At 38.3% G+C, this 24,053-nt stretch overlaps 1 protein-coding gene across 5 annotated transcripts in view; it reads right to left on the reverse strand.

Annotated features, from left to right (window-relative positions):
- Positions 1-184: 184 nt before the first annotated feature.
- FSD1L (fibronectin type III and SPRY domain containing 1 like) overlaps positions 185-24,053 on the reverse strand; it is a 30,570-nt gene continuing 6,701 nt past the window's right edge. For 2 of the 5 annotated variants that reach the window (XM_084504942.1, XM_084504946.1), the window contains 11 exons: positions 21,145-21,246; positions 17,760-17,782; positions 15,474-15,595; positions 12,161-12,370; positions 11,725-11,823; positions 10,022-10,148; positions 8,259-8,291; positions 5,143-5,234; positions 4,441-4,692; positions 4,022-4,110; positions 185-3,479 (listed from right to left, as the gene is read on the reverse strand). In XM_084504942.1, coding sequence (XP_084361068.1) covers positions 3,333-3,479; positions 4,022-4,110; positions 4,441-4,692; positions 5,143-5,234; positions 8,259-8,291; positions 10,022-10,148; positions 11,725-11,823; positions 12,161-12,370; positions 15,474-15,595; positions 17,760-17,782; positions 21,145-21,246 — 1,296 coding nt within the window. In that variant the 3' untranslated portion in view covers positions 185-3,332. The remainder of the gene's footprint in view (positions 3,480-4,021; positions 4,111-4,440; positions 4,693-5,142; positions 5,235-8,258; positions 8,292-10,021; positions 10,149-11,724; positions 11,824-12,160; positions 12,371-15,473; positions 15,596-17,759; positions 17,783-21,144; positions 21,247-24,053) is intronic. The other 3 variants (XM_084504943.1, XM_084504945.1, XM_084504944.1) reach the window with 3 other exon arrangements.

The raw sequence follows: 24,053 nt of genomic DNA on the forward strand, positions 1-24,053 counted from the left end.
GGCGAGCTGAGGCGAGGCGCCGCCCGCCCCTGTCATGGCCGCCGCGGGCCGTGCCCGAGGGTGGGGGGGGCGTGGGGCTGAGGGCCGGTGTGTGCCGCTGTGGGGAGGGGAGAGCGGCAGGAGGGAAGGGGAGGGTGGGGTGTGAGGTGCTTTGCTCGCGTGAGGCAAAGATAAGAAGGAGACGTCTGCTTCTGCTTCGTTTATTTGGTAGTCACAGCAGCAGCCATCACCGGGTGCTTGTCAGGCATCCCTTCTGCAGCTAGCAGCACTTGTGTCACGCACACAGCTTTCCGCACACCGAAACACACCGCGCCTCGCCACAGCGCGAACTCAAGGCGAGCCCTTCGGCTCCCTACAGGTACCGGTTGACCAACTGGTGTCAGCATCTGACGCTGGTCACCTGGCGGAAAGCTCCGACGTGTCCGTGTCGCCGAAGGAACGGGCTGGAGCTCCAGAGCAGGGAGGCTGGGTGAGGATCGAAGTCAGCAGGCAGGTGAGTGGTAACCCTCAGACAGACAACACAGACAGAACTGCAAACCTTCAGGAGCTCAAATCCATCGCCAAAGAACAAGCCCTGAAGATGCCTCCTGGAAAAAAAGTAACTTCACAGGCTGCATGCAACCCCTTTTAGCTGCAGAGAAACTTCGTAACACTTTTTTTTTTTTTTTTCCCCTCATTTGCTTTGTACAAACAGTGCACCAACCGTATCACTAATATATTGGTACTCAGTCAAGACAGACACCAGCTCAGAGAAGTCTAAAAAAAATCTAAAAGTGCTTAAGGCAATTCTTTATATCCCCATTTACTAAGAAAACAATGGAACTACCTGTTAGCAGCAAGAATTTGGTATCTGTGCAAACTATTTTATAACAAATTCAGCTTTTTAGGGTAAAAAAGTTCCTTTAGGACATCAGACAAACGAAACTTTGCAAGTCACTATCACAGTATGAAACAGTACAAGATTCCTTCAAACTAAATATGAAAGAAAAAAATGCATTTTTACACTTCGTGTATAATCAAGTTCACCTTGTAGGTTTCAGTACATCTTGCTGAAACAATTTCTTCATTTAAATGCTCTTATATACCGCTGGAGATTAACTCAAGGAAAAGTGTGTAATGAGAATTAACTACATTATAAACATTTGGTTTCTTTCCTGAAGGGAAATTTAAATAGGAACTGTAGATGGATATCTAAAACCAAGGTGGTATGAACAAGCACTAGGCTATTTAAATGCCTGTTTACCTAAGTCACTCAACAGAACAAGTCTCAAAATAAGAAGCATGTATCATAACCCTCCTCTCTCTCACCAGTAGGGTCTAGGAGAGCGAGTCACATCATGATGCATTTATTGTAGTTGAGCCCCTAGTCAGGTGTTTATTGCAGTAAAAAAGAAAGGAATGAGGAAGAAATAGTAAATATTTGGACAGTAACAACTGAGGATACTACGTGATAGATTCAGATGTTGTCCATTTTAGGATTATATCACATTCCATTATCACATGCTTCAAGACCTGAAACACTCAACTGGTCTACAGGTAAAGTGGGAGCTGGTTTACACTTTCCACTGCAAGAGAGATTACAGCTAACTGAACATCTCTTAACACTTGCACTGTGAAGAAGTCTCAGGTACGAAGTGAACATTAAGGGCTCAAATTTCTTGCCAACTTCATGATTTCTATGAGAAAAATCTCCAGTTAGGAAAGAATCGATTCACATATATCAGAGAATTACTTACAGGCTCCTGGACTTGATCGGAGGGAAGCAAGCAGATTTTAACAGTCAGTAATACACAAATATTCTCATTTAAAAGCTAACATTTTCCACAAAGAATATAACATGCTTTTTTTTTTTTTTTTTAGCTCTCCCACTAATATAAATCATTTGACTATTATTATTATTATTATTAAGATCCCAAAGTAAGAGCTGAGACAAAAAAAATACGTAGGCCCACCATTTCACTTGTTTTGTGGAAGAACAAATGTAACTACAGATCCAAAAGCAGATTAAACCTCAGTTTGCAAAGCATTTGCTCACTTTTCCCTTGCCCTTAAACAAGGAAGGAAGGGCTAAGTTTGAGGCCTTACAGAGATGCTTTAGAATACAGAATTTCTTTAGGATATGATCTTCCAAAAGCCAGACTCAGACCCACATACAAATGACACATGGTATAACCTAGGGAATTAACAGTGGGATGCTAAATGTATTTGCCACATTTCTGCTCAGTGCAGAAATAATGCAATGTTTGGTCTTCTCTAGTTATCCAGGAAGTTTCAGGAATTGCTGGTAAACTAGTCAGAACAGGTATCAAAAATGCATCCAGGGTTCAAAGCATGCCCCTTTGTCACCAGGAATTCAGTGCTGCCTCTGCTCAAGGTCAGCTTTAATACTGACACTGTGTTTCAGAAGTCTTAGTCAAGCCTCAAATCTGGGCAGAGAAAGAGCTGGAAGACGCTTTACGGCAATAGCTCCCCCTTCTCTTCTCTGTATTTGATCTGAAGCTTTTACACCGTTGGTCCCAGACTTGGCTGCACCGCACCTTTGCTACCTGCAGACAAGAACTGGCTGTTCAACCCATCATTCGTATCCAATGAATACTTCGATCAATGTGAACTGCCAGTTATCAGAATCCAATCAGAATAAAGCCACAAAACTGGAAAACCAAGAGCAGACCCAAAATACACTACTTCTGAGAGCAGTAACATGCTGTGCATTTTAAAAAGTCTGGATTTTTGGTTCTCAACCTCTTACCTGAGAGCATGCCTAGTACAATGGCTGACTACCCATACTGAGTCTTCATGGTGGCCAGACAAGTGCTTGTGTCTCTGCATTTCTACATTTTCTGTAATTTGTGATAAACAGGAGCTGAACTAAAACTCTAAATAGATATTTGAATTCATTACTCACAGGAAATAGTAGGATCAAATCAGAAAGAAGCACAGATTGGTCTCAGTGCTCCTTCATAGCTAGTCTACATGAATTGATATTCTTTTGAAATACATGTTTATCTCATGTTTGAATGGGAAGCCAAGTAGTAATACAATCTATAGCCAAATAATTCTTGCTAGGAGAGCTAAGAAAATAGTATTTGTTACATTCTTCATAGAAAAATAATATTCATAATAAAAATTAATATTCAGGTCCATAACAAAATGCTTACATACAGTATTAGAAAAGTTTCCCGACTTATTTTTCAAATAAATAGCTTAGTTTTCTGTCTGGCTGTATGGATTCACAAACCTTTGCACTACCAGGCCTTAAAACAACAGTTGGTAACAAGCCCATGTTAGTACAACGCTCCCAAGCTTCTGTGCATAGCAGCTGCACAGAATATTCAGCAATGGGAACGTTCAATAGGCATTACTGGCACACTGTATAGACTGCAAGTTGAAGAATTCAATCCATTTACACTTTTCTGGAATGCTTTCACTACACTTGGCACCTGCAAACAGGTAGACACGGAAAGCCCACCGCACCAAACCTAAGGGAAGGAAGAAAAAGATTAAAAAAAAAAAAAAATCAATAATGCAAACATGATGAAGCATCTACAACATTCCCCTTTTCCCCTCCTACAATAGAGCTGTCAGGAAACTTATCCCACAGCTGGATGTCTTCCCCCTAGTCACAGCACTCAAACATTCCAATCATGTAGAAGCCAATTTTGAATAAGACCACGAAGTGCTATATACACATACTGTGCTTTCAGACTAAGTCTACAATGAAATTTAAAGTGCAGTAGTGCAAGACTTGTTTCTAATAGGAAAACTTCTTAAAAGACTAATATATATAGTAACAACAAGTACTTAAAATGACAATTAAAAGCAAAACTCTGTTCTCCAGTGTTTGAAAGCAGTGTTTTGTTTCAGTATGATATGACAGAATGACATCAGTGTAAACACAGTACAAAAATAAAAGTTTGAGAAGCTTCAGGGCCACAGTTGCAAGGGACATGTAAACCACAATGATTAGTCTTCAACAAAGTGAATTCAGTGCTAGAAATAGATTTTTTTTTTTGATACTGACCATAAAACCTGGTAATAATGGTTGAGTGAACTTTGTTTTGAAGGCATACAGGAGTTCCATTGAGTTTGCATTATAAAACATGAGCTGACCTGAAAGAGGCAGAAAGCAAGTTAAAATACATGTTTACATTCTGTTGCTACCTAACTTTTTGTAAAATTCATACTTTTCCAGGGAAAGGTCCCTGGAACACATTAAATCCATTCCACATGACTACGAAAATTCTCAGCTGCTCTGTCACAGAGATGAACTGCGGTCATTTGATATTATGAGCAATATTGCATGAACAACCCGGTCCCTTATTGTCATAAGAAACTGTACCAGTCTGGAAGTAACTCTAATGTACTTTTAGCTTTATACTGCTTCAACTTGACACAATAGTCAAGTAAGTTTTATCTCAGTTCCTTAAAATTGTAACTTACCTCCATCAAAGTTGCAGTATACTCCTATTCTGTCTGTAATAGGTAAGTCTAGGGTCTTGCTTTTGTTATTATGTTTTGCGGAAAGGGTGCTTTGCAGCCAGTTGTTGATGTGGATACACCAGCTTGAGTTAGTCTTTCCCAGTTGATCAAATTTCCCCAGGTTTCTGTATGTCACTCCCACACTGTAGCTTTTGCAGTCCTTCTGTGCTGTCGCCTCCCAGTAATGTTCTCCACTTTCAATAGCAGTGTCTCCTACCAAAAAAGTGTATTTAGTCGCTATAATTAAGTGTACGTTACAATGTATGCTTCCTTACAGGCATCAGTGGGATCTGCTCCATTTTAGTTTAGAGCGAAGACTATAAAAAGAAAAATCTTAACTACAAGGAAAAAATATGAATGTACAAGTGGATAGAATACAATTATAAAGTAGAACAAGAAAATAGCTTTTACTTACATCCAGTGAGACAAAATGCATTTAGGATCAATTCACATTTAATACCTGTGTCAGTCACTATTGAACTTTGTAATAGAGAACTTCAAAAGAGTTGAACTCACTAGCTGTAGCACAAAATTTTGGTGTTAAATAGTCAAGGTTATCTCCGTGGGGGACAGCATCAAGTACACAGCCTGGGAAGTACTCTTTTTTTTCCTCTGATTCTTTCATAATCTGACCTTCTCACAGAAGTGAAAAGTTCACCTTACCTAACACTGTGTATGATTCACCAGAAAAACGATCTCTGCAGCCCTTCACTGCGGACCTTGTGCTAGAAGTCCTCTTAGGAGATGCACCACTTCTAAGAAGAAAAGAACCATTGAAGATTTGCACACTACTACAGAAATGCACACTAAAACAAGTTTTCCAAGCAAAAGGTTGCAATAAACATGCACAAGCTATTGAAATGGCACAAATGGTTCAGCCACTAGCAACGCTTACAACCTCTAACATTGAGTTAGTATGCATGCATAAGAATTGAGACGGAAGAGATGATGGGCAGAAAAAAGTGCAAGACATCAGTTCAGAGGCAGCTCAGAAAGGAAATGGGAGAAAAAAGCAGATGTTTGGCCCACGTTTAAATGACCTTCTACATAGAAGTATTATGCCTGTAACACGCAGAACCTTAGTTCAGTTTTCTGTTTTCCTGCAGAATATTTCTAATAAACCTTGTAAATCAGCTACAACAGATAAGAATACACTGATACTTAATGCAAATATGCCTAATTTCCACTGGACTTTAAATATCAATGAATGGAGAAAATAACATCATCAGTTTTATGTTAAGCAGATTTTTCAGTACATGCATAGCTTGTATAAACTACTAAAGAAATCACAGGAAAGTGCAACCATGTGAAGAGCTACAAAAGGAATAAAATGATGATTGTTATTTAAAAATGTACACTAAAGTAGATACAAAAGCCAGGAGTGTCAAATCTAAACAATTTATTAAAAAGAGATGAGATGAAACTTCCAGAGTTTAATGCCCCACAACTCTTCTCAAAAAAAAAAAAAAAAAAAAAAAGTACATTGAAGGTTGGGGGCTTTACCTGGTTACAGGAAGTCAAAGAATACAGAAAATAAAATTGTCACAGCACATTGTGCTGAGGAGCACACAGCAACAACTCCACAAGAGTCATTACTAATCCTAATCAAGAAAGGCTTAGATTTTCTAATCATACTTCTCTACACCATTCTCAGGAAGCAATAGCAAAATAAATGAAGAAACACTTCACTCTGGAGAATATGCTAATGAGCAATCAGTTGCATAAAAGAATAATTTTAACCTAATGAGGTTTCCTAATGAGGTTTTCAAACATTTTATTTTACCTTAGTTATGCCCTCAAAAATAATTCTAGCAATATAATCGTTAAATAAAATTAAGGCTATTTGCAAATTACAGTGGATATTAAACCTTGGTAGCCAGGGAATCATGTCTGGTTATTATTTTAAAGGCGATTAGTAGCAAAAAATTTTAGCTTCCTGGAAACAGCTATGTAGTTTACAGTTTAATTTTATTAACAAAATTTAAACAGTATGAAAGGCGAGTATCACTCTGAAATACATGTCAGAAGTAATTTTGAAATCTTCAATCCCCAGAGTCTAGCACAGGTTACCCTACATACAAAAAAGGATGTTTTCCTTCCAACCTTCACCTCAGTTACAATTTTGCACAGCTAATTATACTTAAGTATTGAGAACTAGCATAGTGAAATTTTGCTTGCTGCCATTCTGATTCATTCAACACTGACTTTACACTTTCTGGAATTGTTCTCCAATATCGTTTCATAAAGGGTCAGAAAATGCCCATTTTGCTTAATACCATCATTAAAATAAAGTCATGGGACAATCAAAAGCTGAGAGTTATTAAAGTGTTATTTATGAGTGTGCTAAAATGTCTTGATCATCTTCATGACTAACTTTGTTCTAATCCAGTTACAGAAACTTTCAAAAAGTCACTGCTCTCAAAGTGATGAAAAAAGATTGTTTACATTGGCATCACAATTCAGCATGCAAATTAGCCAGTACTGATCAGAAGCCAACTAATCTTCTAAACCGCTTGCAAGAAGCATGTGAATAGGGTGAGTGTATATCATGCAACAGCGCAGACTACATCAAATGCTTTTCAGTTTTGTTAACATAGAAGAAGCTGTAGATTACTTACCAAAGGAAAGAGAAATGAGCAGTAGCATGAAAACAAAACAAAAACACAGCAAAGCCAAGAATTAAAGCATAATTTCAGGAGGAACCATCACTCACTGCAGATTCCATCCTGCTTTAAGTACAATAGAGACTATTCACACTTCCAGCAAACTTCCAAAAAAAGTTGCTGAAATTCTTCTATTAGGTTGGGTATACCTGAGTTACGCAGAAAGCAAATCTGGCCACTTAGAGAAAAGGAAAAAAGCAGCTGCTCTGTTAAAATTTTGTCAAAGTTAGGAAGACATTAAAAGGTCTTCAGTATAATTTAATTCAAATCTTCTTTAAGCAGCCACTACACAAGCTTTCTCAACTGAAATCTCACAGCCTTTACCAGTTCAGACAATGACCATTAGTATTTGGCATGAAAGACAAAAAAAAGTTTGTTTGTTTTTCCCCCTTAATTTTAAGTTCTTAACTCTCCATTCCAAAATGGGAAGGCAGGAATGTGTTTTTTTTTTTTTTTTTTTTAAGCACTAAGTCAGTTTGATGCCCAGTTTCTAACTCCCTACAGTTTTCTTAGCTAGTGAAATAACTGATGCATTTCTTCCACACAAGGTTTGACTTCTTCCAAAGGTTTGACTTGCCATGAAGCTTTTTATACACGCCATCAGGCTAAGCTCCATCCTCTTGGGAAGTATAAAAACACATCTCTTCCTTTGATGACTAATATCAGCTATCCCACAAGTTCAGAGGCAACAGGTAGTTGGATTCAAAAATAAGAACTAAAATAACTTTTTTTTTTTTTTAATTTCTACACAAGGAAAAATTAATCGCATTTTAAAAAAATCTAGTACGCCATCATGTGCCCAAAGGTTAAACATCAATAACAGGAATCTCTGTGCCAACTCTAGAATGCAGAATGCTCTTCCACTGAACATCTGGCTTCCTGCACACCAGGATGCATCCTATCAATAAGACTTTTTTTTTTTTTTTTCAGTCACTGGAAAAATCCATACATAATCTTCAGGAATCCACATTAAAATTCTAAAGAATTTAAAAAAGCATGTGTGTACTGTTACTGGTAAAGGCTGTTAGATTTATTTCTCTCACTACATCAAGCAAAGGGATTTAGCAAAGATTTCCAGCAAAACAAGGTAACAGATCCTAAGAGGTATATTATCACCTTTTTTTGCTCTTCAGGACAGGATACTGGCCACTGTCAGACAGAAATAAGTAGTCATTAAACAACTGTGTATTATTACAGTAAATTATCCCCATTTTTAAGACAGCACTAAAAGGCACTCTACCATGCTTCTGGCAGTATATGTCTGTAGGGAAGGTATTTGTTCATATATTATTCTCAAGCAGTGCTCCTTATACTTAAGAAATGCCCGCTGAAAATCAACTGTCTTTGAGGAAGAAGTAACCAGCTCTGTGGACACGAGAGGAGCAGTGGACACTGTTCACACCTTGGACATTCTCACACGCTCTCCACATCTGTCGTGGTGAGACACGGACCGGTAAGCGAGCCAAAAACTGTGGAGATAACCAGCTGACCACGAGGCTCACAGATGTGGATGGGGTTCTCCAGATGGAAGAGCCACACACAATAGGACAGGCTGTGGGACGGCTGAGGAAAGAACAAATCTGCAGAAAAGCAAGTGGAAGTCTTGGTGGAGAACAACAGCAGTCTTCAGTGTGCCCTTGTGGCACGTGTGGCTAACCACATCCTGGGCTGTATCAGCATAACAACCAGGAGGCCACGGCAAGAGATCGTTCCTCTTGATACGGCAGCTGTCAGGCTGTTTGGGGTCTTGAGTCCAGTTCTGGGCTGCTTGGGACTGTACAGACACTGACATACTGGCAAAAGTACAGTGGTGAGCCAAAAATAAAAACAAAACTAAACAAAACAATTATAGGACTGGACCAGAGGAAGACCCAAAGACAGCTGGGTTTGCTCAGCATTAAGACAAGAAGATCACGAAATCTGGTGTGGTCTTTAGCATCATAACATGAAGCTACAAAGATGACCAAGCCGGGCTCTTCTCAGAGGTGCACTCTGACAGGTTGAGAGGCATCTGGTACTAGTTGAAACACAGGAATTTACAGTCAGATATCATGGTATTCCTGCCTTCCCATTAAGGTGGTCTGGAATAGGGGCCCTGGGAAGTACCATTCTTCATCCTTGGAGATATTCAGATCTTAGCTGGATAATAGCCACAGCAAATCAAGCTAGTGAGGTCCTTCCAACCACTGTTATCAACAGCTTCTAAGCAGTAAACACGTTTCAGTGTATAAAGCTCAACAAATAATCTACCAAGAATTCTGCTGAAGTTACTTACGTATTTTTCCTAGATGAAAATAGTTGGTAGATATCTTTAATACCACCACTTTTACAAGAGCTAAGTTCTATTATTATTATCTTTTACTACCTGGCTTTAGTGGTATCTTTTCCTCACCAGTGAAGGTTATGAGATAAATTAAACAACCACCTGTAGTACCAATTTTATTCTTAACTTGAGCTTTTGCAAAAGGACATAACAGCCAGTTCTCTCCTTATTTTTCATGGTAAAAATTCTGTCCATGCACCATTACTGACCTGCAAAACTACTGAACGCAGTCTTTCACAGCTGAATATCAGTTACGTCCTGACAATTACCGTATCTACAAGGTATTTTAGTACCTTGACTGATAAAACTCATTTGCTAAGGTATAAAGACTTAAATCCAACTTAATGTTTAAGACACTTTTATAACTGATTCCATAAATAGCCTCTATGTCTGTTACAAGGGCAGGGAAAAAAATATTCCTTCCAAAGACTTCTGAGTAAAATTTGGTGTTCCACAGTCCTACGATCAAATGCTTTAATTTCTCCCTGTCCTCACCCATTAATTGCCACATGAGGCATCCCAGACAGTGTAAACTTTTACAAACCAGAGTTCTTACCTGCCTTTGTTTTCTTTCCCTTTTGCTTTTTCTTGACCTCTTCCTCCAGTAGGATCCCATTCAACATAGTTTTCTTCAACTTTCAAGTTCAGATGAGATGAAGTATCGTCCAAACAAAACACAAATGCTAGTTAAGACAAAATGTGAAATGGTGAAGTAGTACAATGTTCTCTGCCAATGGTGGCTATTCAAAGAACATAATGAAAGTAGTAGTAAAATTATAGCAGAGTAGCATTTGACTTAAACATCACCTTGTTAGTAATTGTTTTCTCTAGTTACAGCCTACTTCCTTGGTTCTCATAATCATGAATGATTTAAAAAGCCACACATTTTCTACACTGTACAGCACTGATTCTCCAACAATACATTTATGAGGACTGCAAACTTGCAGAATAATAAACTGACAGGGTAAAACATAAGCAGAGTTGAACTGTGAAGTTCACTGCAGATATCAAAACACTATTAGATGCATGAAACTAGAAGTGACCTGGTATTTGCTACAGCCAAATTCTCCATCCAAGAAAGCAAAATTAATACAATGTGCTAAGTCCCTGAAAGATGCATATTTATAGACTATTTTGTAAGTGTCCTAGTAGCATCAGATATTATAGTCTAATGCTGGAAGAAAGCATACTCAAAATTTTATGAGTTTGGAGCTAAACACAAGTTTGCTTGTTTTTTTTTAAAAAAAAAAAGAGGTAAGCACATTGATGAGGATTCTGAGTTTCTGTGGACTGATTAGTAAAAGAAAGAGAACTAGATGCACCGTTAAGGTGGACAGACGCACTAAAAATTACATTGGCAGCTTAATATCTACCCAAAAAAATCAAAATCAGAATTACCTTTCTCGTGTTGGAATCAAGAATTGAAGTAGCTAGTAAATATATCAGATTCTATACATATGAGCACCATACACTGGCTGTACTTTAGGAAAGTTTCAAGCCTTGCGAAGCATAAGCAACACTTATGTCAAGTGCCAGAGTAAAGCACACATGCCACGGTTGTTTGTATCAGCCATTTTGCCCTTTACTCTGCAGACTTTAGTATAGTTGAAGCATCAAGATAATTATTTCCAGCGTAACAGTTAAGACTTGTGTTCTATTACAAAGCATCACTTTGAAGAAATTAATCTAATTTATTTTCAAAACAACGCCAGGATGCCCCCAGCCTCAGATCAACTGATTTCTTATACAGTGATGTAACTTTAGCAATTTGGAGCTGTTTGTTTTTTGAACATTGACCATAATTAGAATCTACAGCTACCAAGTCAAAATCTGCTTTTTAGTACCTTCCGTTTACAGAAATGTGTTACCTGTCAGATGCTACTTACCAACAGAAAACTACATGAACTGCACAGATGCCCTAAGAGTCCTACTGATGCTCAGCCACAATGTTCTTCCTCTCTCATTAACATATTGGCATGATGTAGTGGCACGTAATAGTGTCAATCCACAGTTCAAAGCAATTAACGTTAAGCTCCATTAGAAAGCTAACATATTTTTAGTATCTGAATGCTCAAAGACCTGCTTTCTGGCAATATGCTTTTTGATCTTTTATAGGTATTGTTTTCCTTTTTGCTTAGGATGCTGCTTCTATACAAGCATTGCTGAGAAGTGACTTAAATTACAAGTTCTTATATGACAGCAGGACAGTACGTGCGAGGTTTTTGCTACATTCGCGGTTAAAAGTCTTTCAGATTTTACCTTTGGTTTCCAAAGTCACAGGATCTGAGTAGTCCCCAGCCAGAGCTTTGTTGCAAGCTTGTACTCTAACCGTCACGTATTTTTTATCAAATTTCAGACCTAAAAAAGTGGGTGTTGAGAAAATTGAATTAGTACTGACAACTTTACCAGACTAGGACATTCCATATAGCTGCCTTCCACTTATTTCAATTTGCAAAAAAGCAAGCTTAAACGTATCACCATGAACTTCAGTTAATGTGTGCATTTTTACAAAACATCCAACTCCGTATATGAGGCAGAGAAGTTATTGTACAAAACACCCAAGACCAGTATGGAACAAAGCTTCATTGGTTACAGAAAAATGGGTATTCTGCAAAACTTCCAAGCATAGTAAGTTTTATCAATATCTTGTGATTCTTTTTTGAAATATTTTTTCAAGTATATAAACAACCTTTACCTGATAATGTATATACATAATCCTTAACATAGTCTATCACTTCCCAAGGCTGTTCATCCTTAACTCGAGCGAGCCCATCATAGTCAGTTTTCTTATACTCTAGAACAAAGTGATCAACTCTGCTGTCTTCTTCAGGCATTTTCCATGCTACTGTTACGCAGTTATCAGCAACCAGACATGCTGCTATATTTATCTCTGGAACTTTAGGGACTGCAGAAAGACAAGTATACAAAACAACTCAGAAGAGAACAGACTTAATATACTGTGGTCTCCTTGTATTTATAAAGAGTTCAGAAACTGTCCTTAGCCCACCAACACTCATTCTTTTTAGTGAATGGATTCCATTATCAAAGCACAATAAAAGTCTAGGCATATCATTTTTACTCAATATGCATCTTACAAAAGAAGAAAAACATTACCAACTCTACAGTTAATATTTGCATCTTAATTCCCACATTTATGTTTTGTTAGTAAGTTGGGCTGATTCTCTCCTGGAAGCGGTAACAAGTACATGCTAGAGCAACAAGGAATCATGAGCCTGCAATTATGAATGTACATTTAAATTAACGCTACAAAACTTTGTTTCTCTAGAGTCTTTCAAAGGCAAGAACAGCTGCATTCCTGCAACAGTATCTCTTGGTTTGCTTCCACCACCACAGACAATTAACAGGATAATAGTTTCCACTAGCCAGTCAGCAAGCTTTTTTTCCTCTTCAACCTTTGTCTTGAAAGAAGGGGAGAGAATTCCAATGATTCACTAAAGAAAATACTGTAGTTCTGTTTATAAACAACAGAAATTTAATTTTCATTAAATCAAAGAGCACTTCAGTCACTGGAGTATGTTTTTCAGAAGAAGGTATTTACAAAATCCCTGGTGTCCAAGTCCAAGGAACATCTTTGCTGGAGGACATGGAAACAAGATATTTTCTTGTTTGCAGTTTTTGGAAAAATGATTCAGTGTCAGAGCAATTGGATAGTTTGGCACTACAATAGAAGAAAGCAAGATCGATATCCAGACAGTTAGAATTTTCAGTTTGCAGATGAAAGGCCCAAACAATTTAAATTTGAAAATTTGATAAGGAAAACACATACATAAGAAGGTTCATACTAAATAAGTTCTTCATCCAGATACAATACTTTGTTCGTGATTGGTGTCAGATCTTAATGCTCCTATCCTGTCAAAAAGACATGCTGTGATCAGCTGACCTAGCTTGTTCCCTTATCTATCAAATACGAAGCAATGACTGACATCTGGAAACTAAAAATGCAATGGCAATTTGTGCCTAGACACTGCTAGCTAACTAGAAATATGACTGGTAATTTATTAGGCTGTATATAGTGTATCTACAAGAAAAATGGGCAAAATGAAAATTGATGCTGCTTAATCCTTAAAAGATTTGGATTAGGATTTAGATTTGGATTTACAGATGAAGGAATTTACGTCCCTGCCAGTAGTATTCTTTTCAACATATTCTTGGTATCAGTCAAGGGCAAAGTGGTTTAAATAGGAAAGAAAAATGAGTAACATACATGAAACATATACTGAGTACAGCATCTAAGTTCACTTGTATCAAACAGTAACGAAGATGCATCAATTGTGATAATGTCCTGGTTTTAGCTGGGATAGAGTTTAATTTTCTTCATGTTAGCTGGTATGGTTCTGTGTTTTGAAGATGAGAAAAATGTTGATAACACACCGATGTTTTGGTTGTTACTGAGTAGTGCTTACACAGAACCAAGGACGTCTGGCTTCTCATGCTGCCCTGCCTGTGCATAAGCTGGGGGTGCACAGAGAGCTAGGAGGGGACACAACCAGGACAGCCAACCCAAACTGTGACCAGAGGAACATTCTGTGCCATGTGGCACCATGCTAAACAAAAAACAAAAAAAAAAAAGCAGAGTTGGCCAGGGGGATGGGTTGTGTTGGCAGCTGCTCAGGGACTGGTTGCGCACACATCCGTTGCTGTGGTGAGCAGTTGCTTTGTGCATCTGTACTGGGTCTGGCTGGGATGTTAACTTTCCCGGCAGCAGCCCATACAGTGCTGTGCTCTGCACTTGTAGCTGGAACAGCAGTGTTATCACACCAGTGTTGTGTCTACTGCTGAGCAGTGCTGGCACAGCATCGGGCCTCTCTCTCACCCTCCTAGGGGGTGGGCAAAAAGTGAGAAGAGAAACATCACCAGGGCAGCTGACCTAAACCAACTAAAGGGATATTCCATACCATGTGGTGTCACACTCAGCAATAAAAGGTGGAAACAGGAAGAGGGGAGGGGTGGGCTCTCGTGGTGAAAACGTCGGTCATCCCCTGAACACTGGCTCCATGCACTGAGGCCCTGCTTCAAGGACGTCATCAAGCATCGCTCATTTGTGGGTGGTAGAGAGTAATTTCTTTCCTCTGCACTTCTACACAGCCTTTACTTGTTTTGTTTTTCTCTTTTTTTCCTGTTCCCTTTTTTCCCTTTAGTTAAATTGTTCAATTAATAATAATCTTCCCTTGATAATTATTTTTCCCTTTAATTAAATTATCCCTATCTCAACCCGTGAGTTGTGCTTTCCTTTACTCCCTCCCCTCCCCTTCTGGGGAAGAGTGAGAGTGGTTGTGCTGGAGTTCAGCTGTCTAGCACAGTAAAACCACCACAGCATCACTTGTGTTGGTTTTTATATGCAGAGAGGTAGAAGGGGAGGGGGTTGTTTTGTCCCCATTCCTTTTCTCAACCCACAAGCTACTGCACTTTTTACCTTTTTTTTTTTTTTTTTTTTTTTTTTTGAGTCTCTCCACCTTCCCACTGTGGGGAAGTAAGCAAACAGCTGTGTGGTGCTGAGCTACTTGCTGGATTAAACCACAACAGAAAACACCCAAAGTTTCATTGCTCCAGTAAGATGAACACTATCCCATATTTTGGTCTGTATCACCATTCACATCAAGTGATGTATTAGCTTACAGTTCCACACACAATCTATTGCATATTACTAGGACTTTAGTGTGTCACTAAGCATCAAGCTACCAGGTACAGTCTTCAGAAACTTCAGGAAGTTTCAGGAAGTACAGGGGAACTAACAACTCGAGAAAAAAAAAAAAAAAAACAAACAATGCCTGGAATATTCATTCTCACCTCTGAGACTGATTTTCTGAAATGCTGCATTATGTAGAAATCAACACAATAAAAATAGAAAACTCTTTTACCCCCAAGATATTCAGCTTAACATCCAGTAAAATATTTGTCTATCAGGGTGCACAAGGGTATTATTATTTTTTTAAATGTAGTTATTTGTTGAAGTAGTAACAAATTAAAGTCACAGCACACTGTTTTACCTGGCAAAAACTTTAGAGCCTGGAGTACATGCCGTTCCAGTGTGAAGTCCACCATCAAATGGCTCATATTATCACTGATGGTTGGTTTCAGACAGATGCGAAATGCTGGACACGCTGTGATTCTAAAGTCAAGAAAGCAGAATTAGCAAGATGTATTTTGCATTAAGACCTGTAGTTACTTTCAAAAACAAGGATCAGGTAATCTGTATTTTTAATTTCAAACTGTTAGTCAAAATACTGTTCTCTGAATTATTACAAAATATCCTGGTCTTTCATAACTGCTCAATGCTTAGCACAGATTCCAAAACACTTTTGCTGATGTTTTGTCTCAAAGACAATATGGTGTGATCTCCCAATGATTGCATTACTAGGCAAAGACATATTAAAAGTGACTTGAGAAAAGCTAATCATCTGTTTTAATGTGCCAGAACCTGAGTTGAAATTAAGAACTCAGATCACTTACTACCTCCAAAGTGGAATGCATTTTCTACTGTTAAGTGTTGCTCTGAAGGCATTTACAAATATCAGTGAACAACCTGGATATTCTGATTTCACACTATATTTCATAACTGAGGATGAAGAAATGTTTAGGTTGCAGACACCCAAAACTTCAGAGCATGCAGGAATTTCATCAGCCTTACAAGAGACACTGAAGCACTGCTCCCATCTCCATTTCTTAACTCAGTCCTTACTCCAGATACTCTTTGGACACTCCTGTACTACTTGGACTGGACCTCAACAAAAGGATAGCCAGTCTCTTTTCTGGTTCTTTAACAATGAAGTCATCAGGCCATGCAGCAGAATTTGAATAACTGACTGATTTGAGACAGCATACGGGTCTGTCTTCTGTTTTAAAGACTCTTAACTAGAAAGTAGTATACTCGTCACAATAGAAAGTTAACTACAAGAATTTATATCCAATTTACACTCACAGATCTGTTACATCTTTAGAATACTTAATGCATACGACTTTCTGTGAGCTACTAAGTACTTCACTAGTAGCTAATAGAGATGGTGTGCTAACTACAGTTGTATTAAAGGATGAAAAATGTTTAAGGCAGTGAAGAAAGAGAAGGAAATATGAAGCTGTGTATTAAAGATAAGCATGAAAAGAATTATAGTATTGGGAACCATGAGCCAATTATGACACTGAAACAAACATAGTAAAACAGACAAGTCAGCTGATAAGACAGAGTTGACCTTTTGAAATTCAGTATGGGCTAGTAGCAGACAGATGCCACTGCTTAGTCAGACTGTTAGAGTAGATTTCTCCTTAAGGAAGAAAAATGCTGATCAGCAGTAACAGAACACTAAGTAGTAAGCCTCAGACAGATTTTTAACTTCTGTTTCGGCACCAATCTTATACAACCAGACACAGATGGTTCAAAAGCAATAGATTACGCAGCATTTCAAGAAACCAGAAGGAATAAAAGGGCACTTTCTACATATAAAAAGTATTAAGAATCCTATCACTGCCACTATCCATCTGATTCGTTAATGACTCCAGTTCTTTACTCTCGGAAATGTGAAGATTAATTCCTCTAGCAATTACTAATTTTTCATAAAACTTCAGGGAATTTACACAAACAGACTCTTCCTTGAAAGTCTGTAAACTGAAAGCAAACCAATTTTCTCAATTGAATTGGTCAATAAGAATAGCACATGCTGGTAGCACCCTGTGAGCTGTCTTTCAAAATGTCATGCACAGCACAGCAAACTTTCTGAACCAGATTCATACAGCATAATTGACTTACGTGACAGAAAATGGCCTTCACATTTATTTTGAAACAGTGAGGTTGTTTTCAAAACAGTAGTTTGAAGACATAGTTCAAAGAAAACCCAGTAGAAACTGTGAATTCATTGACATCAGTCTAGTGATGTCAACATAGGTATTTTAACAGCTACATTCAAAAACAAAATTAGCTAGCAAAAGTCTAAGTGCAAAAAAAGTTATCACAATATAAAGGGACAGAGTCAGCTTGAAACATAATTCAATTTCTTTTAATAAAAGAACCAGAAGTTTTGCTGCTGCAGGGCTATGTTTCCCTGCATTAAAAACATCTCTTTATTAAGTTATGAAAGATCCATAGCCAGCAAGGTACAACACTGAAGGAGAAGAATAAAAGTTTTGGTTTTATTTCCTAAGTTGAGACATCATAAAGGAACACTTAGGAAAGCAGAGACAATGAATTTCATTTAAGCTGACTATGTTCCATTAAAAATAAATGTATTTTCAAGGATAAAACTAATTCAAAGAGACAAAAAAGGGTAGACTTTGTACTGTACCTATCTTTGATCCGTCTGGCAGCCTTGATGCACATCAGGGAGAAAAGAGAGAAGATAGTTAGTATTTCCATGCAAATCTCAAAGGCAATGCCATGCGAGAAGACCGAGAACAATCTCAGAGTTCTGTTGTTCAGATTTGAGATCACGATGAGTTTATCATTTGCATAAAATTCCCCAAAAGCATGTTAATAGTATTGGTTAGAACTGCAACAATGTATATCACCAGGAAACAAAATCAATCTCAAGAACCACACCAAACCAATTCCAAATTACTAAACTTCCTCTGTGTAACTTTGCCTCTTCAGATTTCTCTGAATCAATTAAATTACTCCCCATCACATTTTAAAAGAGTTCCATGAACAAGTTGTTAAAATTTAACTACTGCTACTTTCAGTTAAATCGCAAAATGCTTATTAGTGGTATTTAGCCATACCCCATTTATCTCAGATGTATATTCACAAGTAAGGAAAAAAATAGGATCAATACATTCCTTCTGAAAGTTACTGTACTACTCTGACTGTGCCTCCTAAAAGGTTCTCTCTATATGCCATTACTCCAAAACACAAAATACAGTATTGCACGGCATATAAATGATACTACTGAAGCAAATGCAAAAACAATAATGGCGTATCTTAAAGATAAACCTTAACTGATATTTGGAAATTACAAAATCCCAGTCCCTCACCAGGAGGATTTGCAAACCTAAACCAGAATGTTATTGTACAAGTTGTGATGGCTTAGCTAGGTGTGTTGAGTCTGTACAGTTAACACTGCTACTAAGACAGAGTTCATCTTACCTACTTTCCCTTCCAAAAACACGACATCACTAAACCTGTAAGTCAAACAAAAGTGAACGACTTCCAAATGTTTCCATTAAATAAAAAAACACACTCTGTGAGGGGGGTTAAAAAAAAAAAAAAATACAGATTTCCCTGCTATAAAATCAATTTTATATTTCCAAAGTGGGAAATAGAAAGAACAAATGTTTATAAAGAATTTAGCTTTAGAGGTAGCTTTGTTTCATGTAAAACAAAAAATTATCATAGGAACTACTACGTATTTTCCTACATGACAGCTGTAGACATGACTGTTACTTACAAAGCCTTCTTTGTAACCTCTACATCTTGTAGAATGTGTGATATTCAGAATTCAATGAGAAATTCTCTGCAAGACAGTCCCTGACTAGCTCCTTCAAATTTAGTTTGTTTCCAGGCCACTGACAAAGAAGGCTTATCAGCCAACCTCAGGTTGGCAGCACAGCAGTGTCAAATCACATCCTACCTAGCCACTGCACTCCCATGTGCTGTTTGGCATTCATGCTCTTTTGACCAGGTAAACTAATTCAGCGGACACAGCCATCAAAAATCTACACCAGAAAAAAAAAATAGTTTACTCTTACGCTAGTTTCTCTTGAACTTACTGCAGGATCCAGAGAAAATGTATGCCAATAAAAGGGAGTCAGGGCTGGAGCTGCCCTTTCAGCTACATTTGGCATTCCTATTAGTAGTCCAGAAGCTTTAACGAGCTACTAGCTAAGGCAGTATTACTATGCATGATATACCTGAGACATATTTACAAGTTCAATCTAGGTGTAATTAAAGTTTAAAATCCTAGATACCAGGAGTTCAGTGAAATGGACTTTGGTATCTTAAGCCTCAGATTTAAATTTTTAAATTTAAAGAAATTTTCTTCCAGCAAACATTCAAATAACTTTGCATGGTCAGTTGAAAAAAGCATTAGAGATGATTTGTAAAACAACTTAAAATTAATCCAAAGCCACATTCTACATAGCTCTCAAGAGGTAACACTTCTTTACACATCACTGTGGGAAGTCAGAAAGTGCAAAGAAAAACATTCAGTTTAAGAATTGTCGCTCCTCAAGGCAAATGAATCAAAGCTGACACTCAGAAAGCAACTTCCACACAAACATGTTGCCAAAAGGTACAACTGGCAGTGTAAGACAGTGGAGTAATTTGTGTCTTTGTTCCTCCAATTAAAATGCAGAAAGGCAAAAGTAATTGGTTCTTGGATTTGGTGTGACTGACCCTGCCTGCAACTAGCGTGAGGATTATTTCAGCAAAGTACATTACACAGAGACTGCTGTACCTAGTCAGTGTATATCTAGAAATATTTTATTAGTTTGTAAGTATATTCTTCTTCCAGTTAGACACATCGCCTCTAATTTAGAAATAGGCTGTAACAATGTATGCGTTATTTGTATTAGAACCTCGATGTGTGGCCCAAATCCAGCTCCTGCCTTCGGTGTTTACAAATACATTAGAAGGTATGGAGGAGTACAGGAAGAGCTGCCCTGAATTAAGTTTCATAAAATCTTTCAGATCAGCTAAAGAGTTCAGGGTTGCAAATTAAAGATCCACAGCTTGCATTAAGTTCTGCAAAACAGAAACACATCTTGTCATCTAAGAACAGCTGCAGTTAGAACACAGATGTTTTTTCAAGTGTCACGTAACAAAGGGCAAGTGACAGGACACTTGCCATGGCTTTGAGATGTGGCCATCACTCACACCAAGTTGAATTTTACAGAGATTTACTTCACCTTCACTTTCTGGGTTGACTTACCTAGCATCAATACAGATTTGGTAAACACTGACTGTTATCTGGAAGAAGGAATTTCTTTCCCTCTCCCCACACTCTACATAAGAAAATATCGATTTTGTTAGATATTGTATATATTAGCTACCATGATGGACAAATGAATACCAGCCCCACAGCTGAGCATGTAAGGTCTCAAACATTTCTACACATACAGTTTAGCATCATTAAGTAATATTGATACTAGAATTGAAAGAAGGCTGAAACAGGTTAATGTGGTTGTGTATTTATACAGGGCCTCAGCGTAGGCTCTGCTTTTTTTTTTTTCTTCCCAGCCACAGACCCTACACATCTGGAACACAGCACCAGATGTCTCAGTTGGGTCCACAATGGCCAATGCTGAAAACAGCCTGATACAGATGTTCAAGTTAACCCTATACTTCTGATTGAGTTACTAAGGCTGCAAGGAATTGCCCAGAGTTGTACAGCTATGGTGCAAGACCCTAATACTAAGTGAACTAGAACACATAAAAAACTTCAGCTTGTTCATGCAGTTCTGTGAATTCTCTCAATCATATTTGACCCTGGCCACAAATTAAACTTCTTTGAATTCCAGACCTTCATAGAATAGGTTGACAAAAGAAAATTAAAACTTAAGACTACTGACTTAACTCCTCTACAGAGCATTAACTGTGGTTTTTATATGCCTTGTAAACCTTAGAACCAGTATTCCTGTTAAGTTTGCAGGGTCCAGTTCCGTAACGCAAGGGCTGTTGCAAATTGAGCCAAATACCAACACCGGCTTAATGCATATCCATTTAATGTTCTTTACCTTTGAGAATTCCATGGGGTTCTTAACATTCAGTATCGTTGTTGCACATTCCAGCAGCTCTTCAGAACTCTCGAGTGCACTGCTACACTGGCCAAGCTGATTCTGAAGCAAAATAAGAAAGTCAAAGTAATTTGATGTATTCACATTAAAAAAGTGATTTGCAAGCTACCAGTACTAGAGCTACACAACTTTGCTATGACTTCCTGACAACTTAGAAGTTACCTTAGCTAGTCGAGGCTATTACAACTGACATACACAGTGTTAGCAAGAACTGTGCTTGACAAGTGCATGGTGTTTCATGGCATGTCCTATAAAACCAAAAGGGAAACAGCTTAGCAGGTGGTGCATGCAGAAGCCTAACTTAAATGACAGACTTGATTTTTAAGGCCTGTTTCTCCCAAAATTAGGATATCATAAGCAATGAAATGCCTACATCCATGTATACCTCTCTTTCTACTTAAAGAAGTTTTCTTCACCAATGAATTGATACTGCCTAATGTAGAAATAATGTTGAAAAAAGGAAGGATAGTTTCTCTCCTGCAAGCTTCCAAACTGGCATAAGATAATCCTAAAAAAGAACGCTACAGTATAATGTATGGGGATAAGGGAATGGGAATAGAGAAAGAAGGGAGTAAGAGAAACTCCTTTCAGGGTTAACTAAAACACTATTGCTAATAAACTATTTACAGTAAATAAAGTAGTCCACACTGAACTTCTGATATTACAAACTATGCATATAACCCCTAAACAGAATAATTTTGAATATTCCACAGGATTCTGAACATACAAAAAAGGTCAAACAAGATGCGTATTTTAAACCTGCCAGCAGCTTTTGTATAGCTGTTCAAGATGCGTTTCAACCCACGTGATATTTATATCCTTTAGTATCTCAGAACAAATCATCAAGTAACTAATTTTCTCTAAAACACCTGGGAAAGGACTAAACAAGACTCCAAAGTAGTCACTGGCTCAAAAGCAACTAGAAGTCGCACCAACTTTGAGAACAGACAGGTCTCTCAGGCACTTCACAAATGTAACTAGTCTTGGCAAGTGTCCTGGTTTCAGTTAGAACAGAGTTGATTTTCTTCCTAGTAGCTGGTGGAATGCTGTGTTTTGGCTTAGGATGAGAAGAGTGCTGATAACACCCCGATGCTTTAATTGTTGCAGAGCAGTGCTTACACCAAGCCAAGGACATTTCAGCTTCTTGCTCTGTCCTGCCAACGGGCAGGCTGGGGGTGCAGTAAGAGCTGGGAGGGGACAGACCCAGGACAGGCGACCCAAACTAGCCAAAGGGGTATTCCATACCGTATGGGGTCATGCTGAGCAATATATAGGGGTGGCTAGCCGGGGGAGGAGGCCGGACTGCTCGGGGTTAGGCTGGGCATCGGTCAGCGGGTGGTGAGCAATTGCATTGTGCATCACTTGTTTGTACACATTATTAGTAGTAGTACTATTATCATCATTGTATGATTATTATTGTTATTATTATTTTCCTGTCTTATTAAACTGTCTTTATCTCAACTCACGGGCTTCACTTTCCATTTCTCTCCCCCGTCCCAGAGAGGGAGGGTGAGGGTGAGTGAACGGCTGCATGGTGTTTAGCTGCCGGCCGGGTTAAACCACGACAGCAAGTGGGGTGGATTGACCTTGGTCAGCCCCCAGGTGCCCTCAGATGCACCTCAAATTCACTGCTCAAGGATAAAATAGCAGCAGGGAATAGTTAACAGCTGTTAAAGGCTTACACACAGTTTCCAGGTAACTCCGGAAGCACGCAGTTAACGCGAGCTGTGATTCATCTAACACAGTTGCTCTCCTCTTTGGAGGATATTCAAAGCTGACAAACTTAGATATACTGCAACGCTGCCAAAATGTCCCAAGCAAACACCTCAAAGAGTAGCAAATGCCAGAGGCATTTCCAAACAGCTTTGCAGAAGTGACACAGTAACTGGGTGCTTATATGACCAGTTCACATATACATCACTATTTGAGAACTAAAAATAAGTACTTCAGTGTCATTAAAATACACAGCCATAAAATTAAAAAAAAAAAAAAAGTACTTTCAAAGCAAGGGCAAAGAAGGATTTCTGTTTTCCAGCATTAACTTCCAAGGAAATTATTTGTAAAGGACCAACCTAACAAGTAAATCCTAAGTCATTTAAACTATTATCATCGAGGTTGGACTCGATGATCTTGAGGTCTCTTCCAACCTAGAAATTCTGTGATATTACGCAAAGTAATTCAAGTTACAGCTTATTCTCAAAGGCATCTACCTAATCAGCTACAGAATTAGAGTATAAGCACTTCAAGGAGACAAATTAAGCAAGTCAATTCCTTTAAACAGGAATTGTAGACCTTACTGAAGCTCTTTGACTTCCTCATACATAAGTTTTCAGTTCCAAACAAAAGGTAATGGTTTGGATTGATACATTCAGCACAAGTCTTCCTCTGTTAGAGTGGTAGATTGACTGTTACGAAAAGCACTCTTGCAGTGCCTTGGTTACAGAGGAAGCTTGATCTGTCATCAAGCAGAGAAAATATCCCTTATGCCTGCAGTCAGAGAACAGCCTCAGCTGAAAGATGAGTAGAGGACTTCATGACATCAGTGATCTGCAACGTTCCGATCGTCTTCATCCGTGCCTGATTTAAATAGCAGCTCTCATGTTTAACACGGATACCAGGCAGCGATTCATGGTACTACTGTACAGCACTGATGAGCCCTCAGAATGTGGCTAAACCACACCCTGTTTGATCAAATTAGATTAACCACCAGAAAACTAACAGATATTAACAAAATTAACAGAACACTTCTCAGCAGTCAAGTCAGACAATCATAAGAGTAACTACTAAAATAATTTTCCCCTCCTGAACGATTATTTGCAAGACTAACTTCAGTTTTGCTTCACTAGAAC

Source organism: Aythya ferina (genome assembly GCF_964211825.1).
Source record: "Aythya ferina genome assembly, chromosome: Z".
Classification (NCBI taxonomy): Eukaryota; Metazoa; Chordata; class Aves; order Anseriformes; family Anatidae; genus Aythya; species Aythya ferina.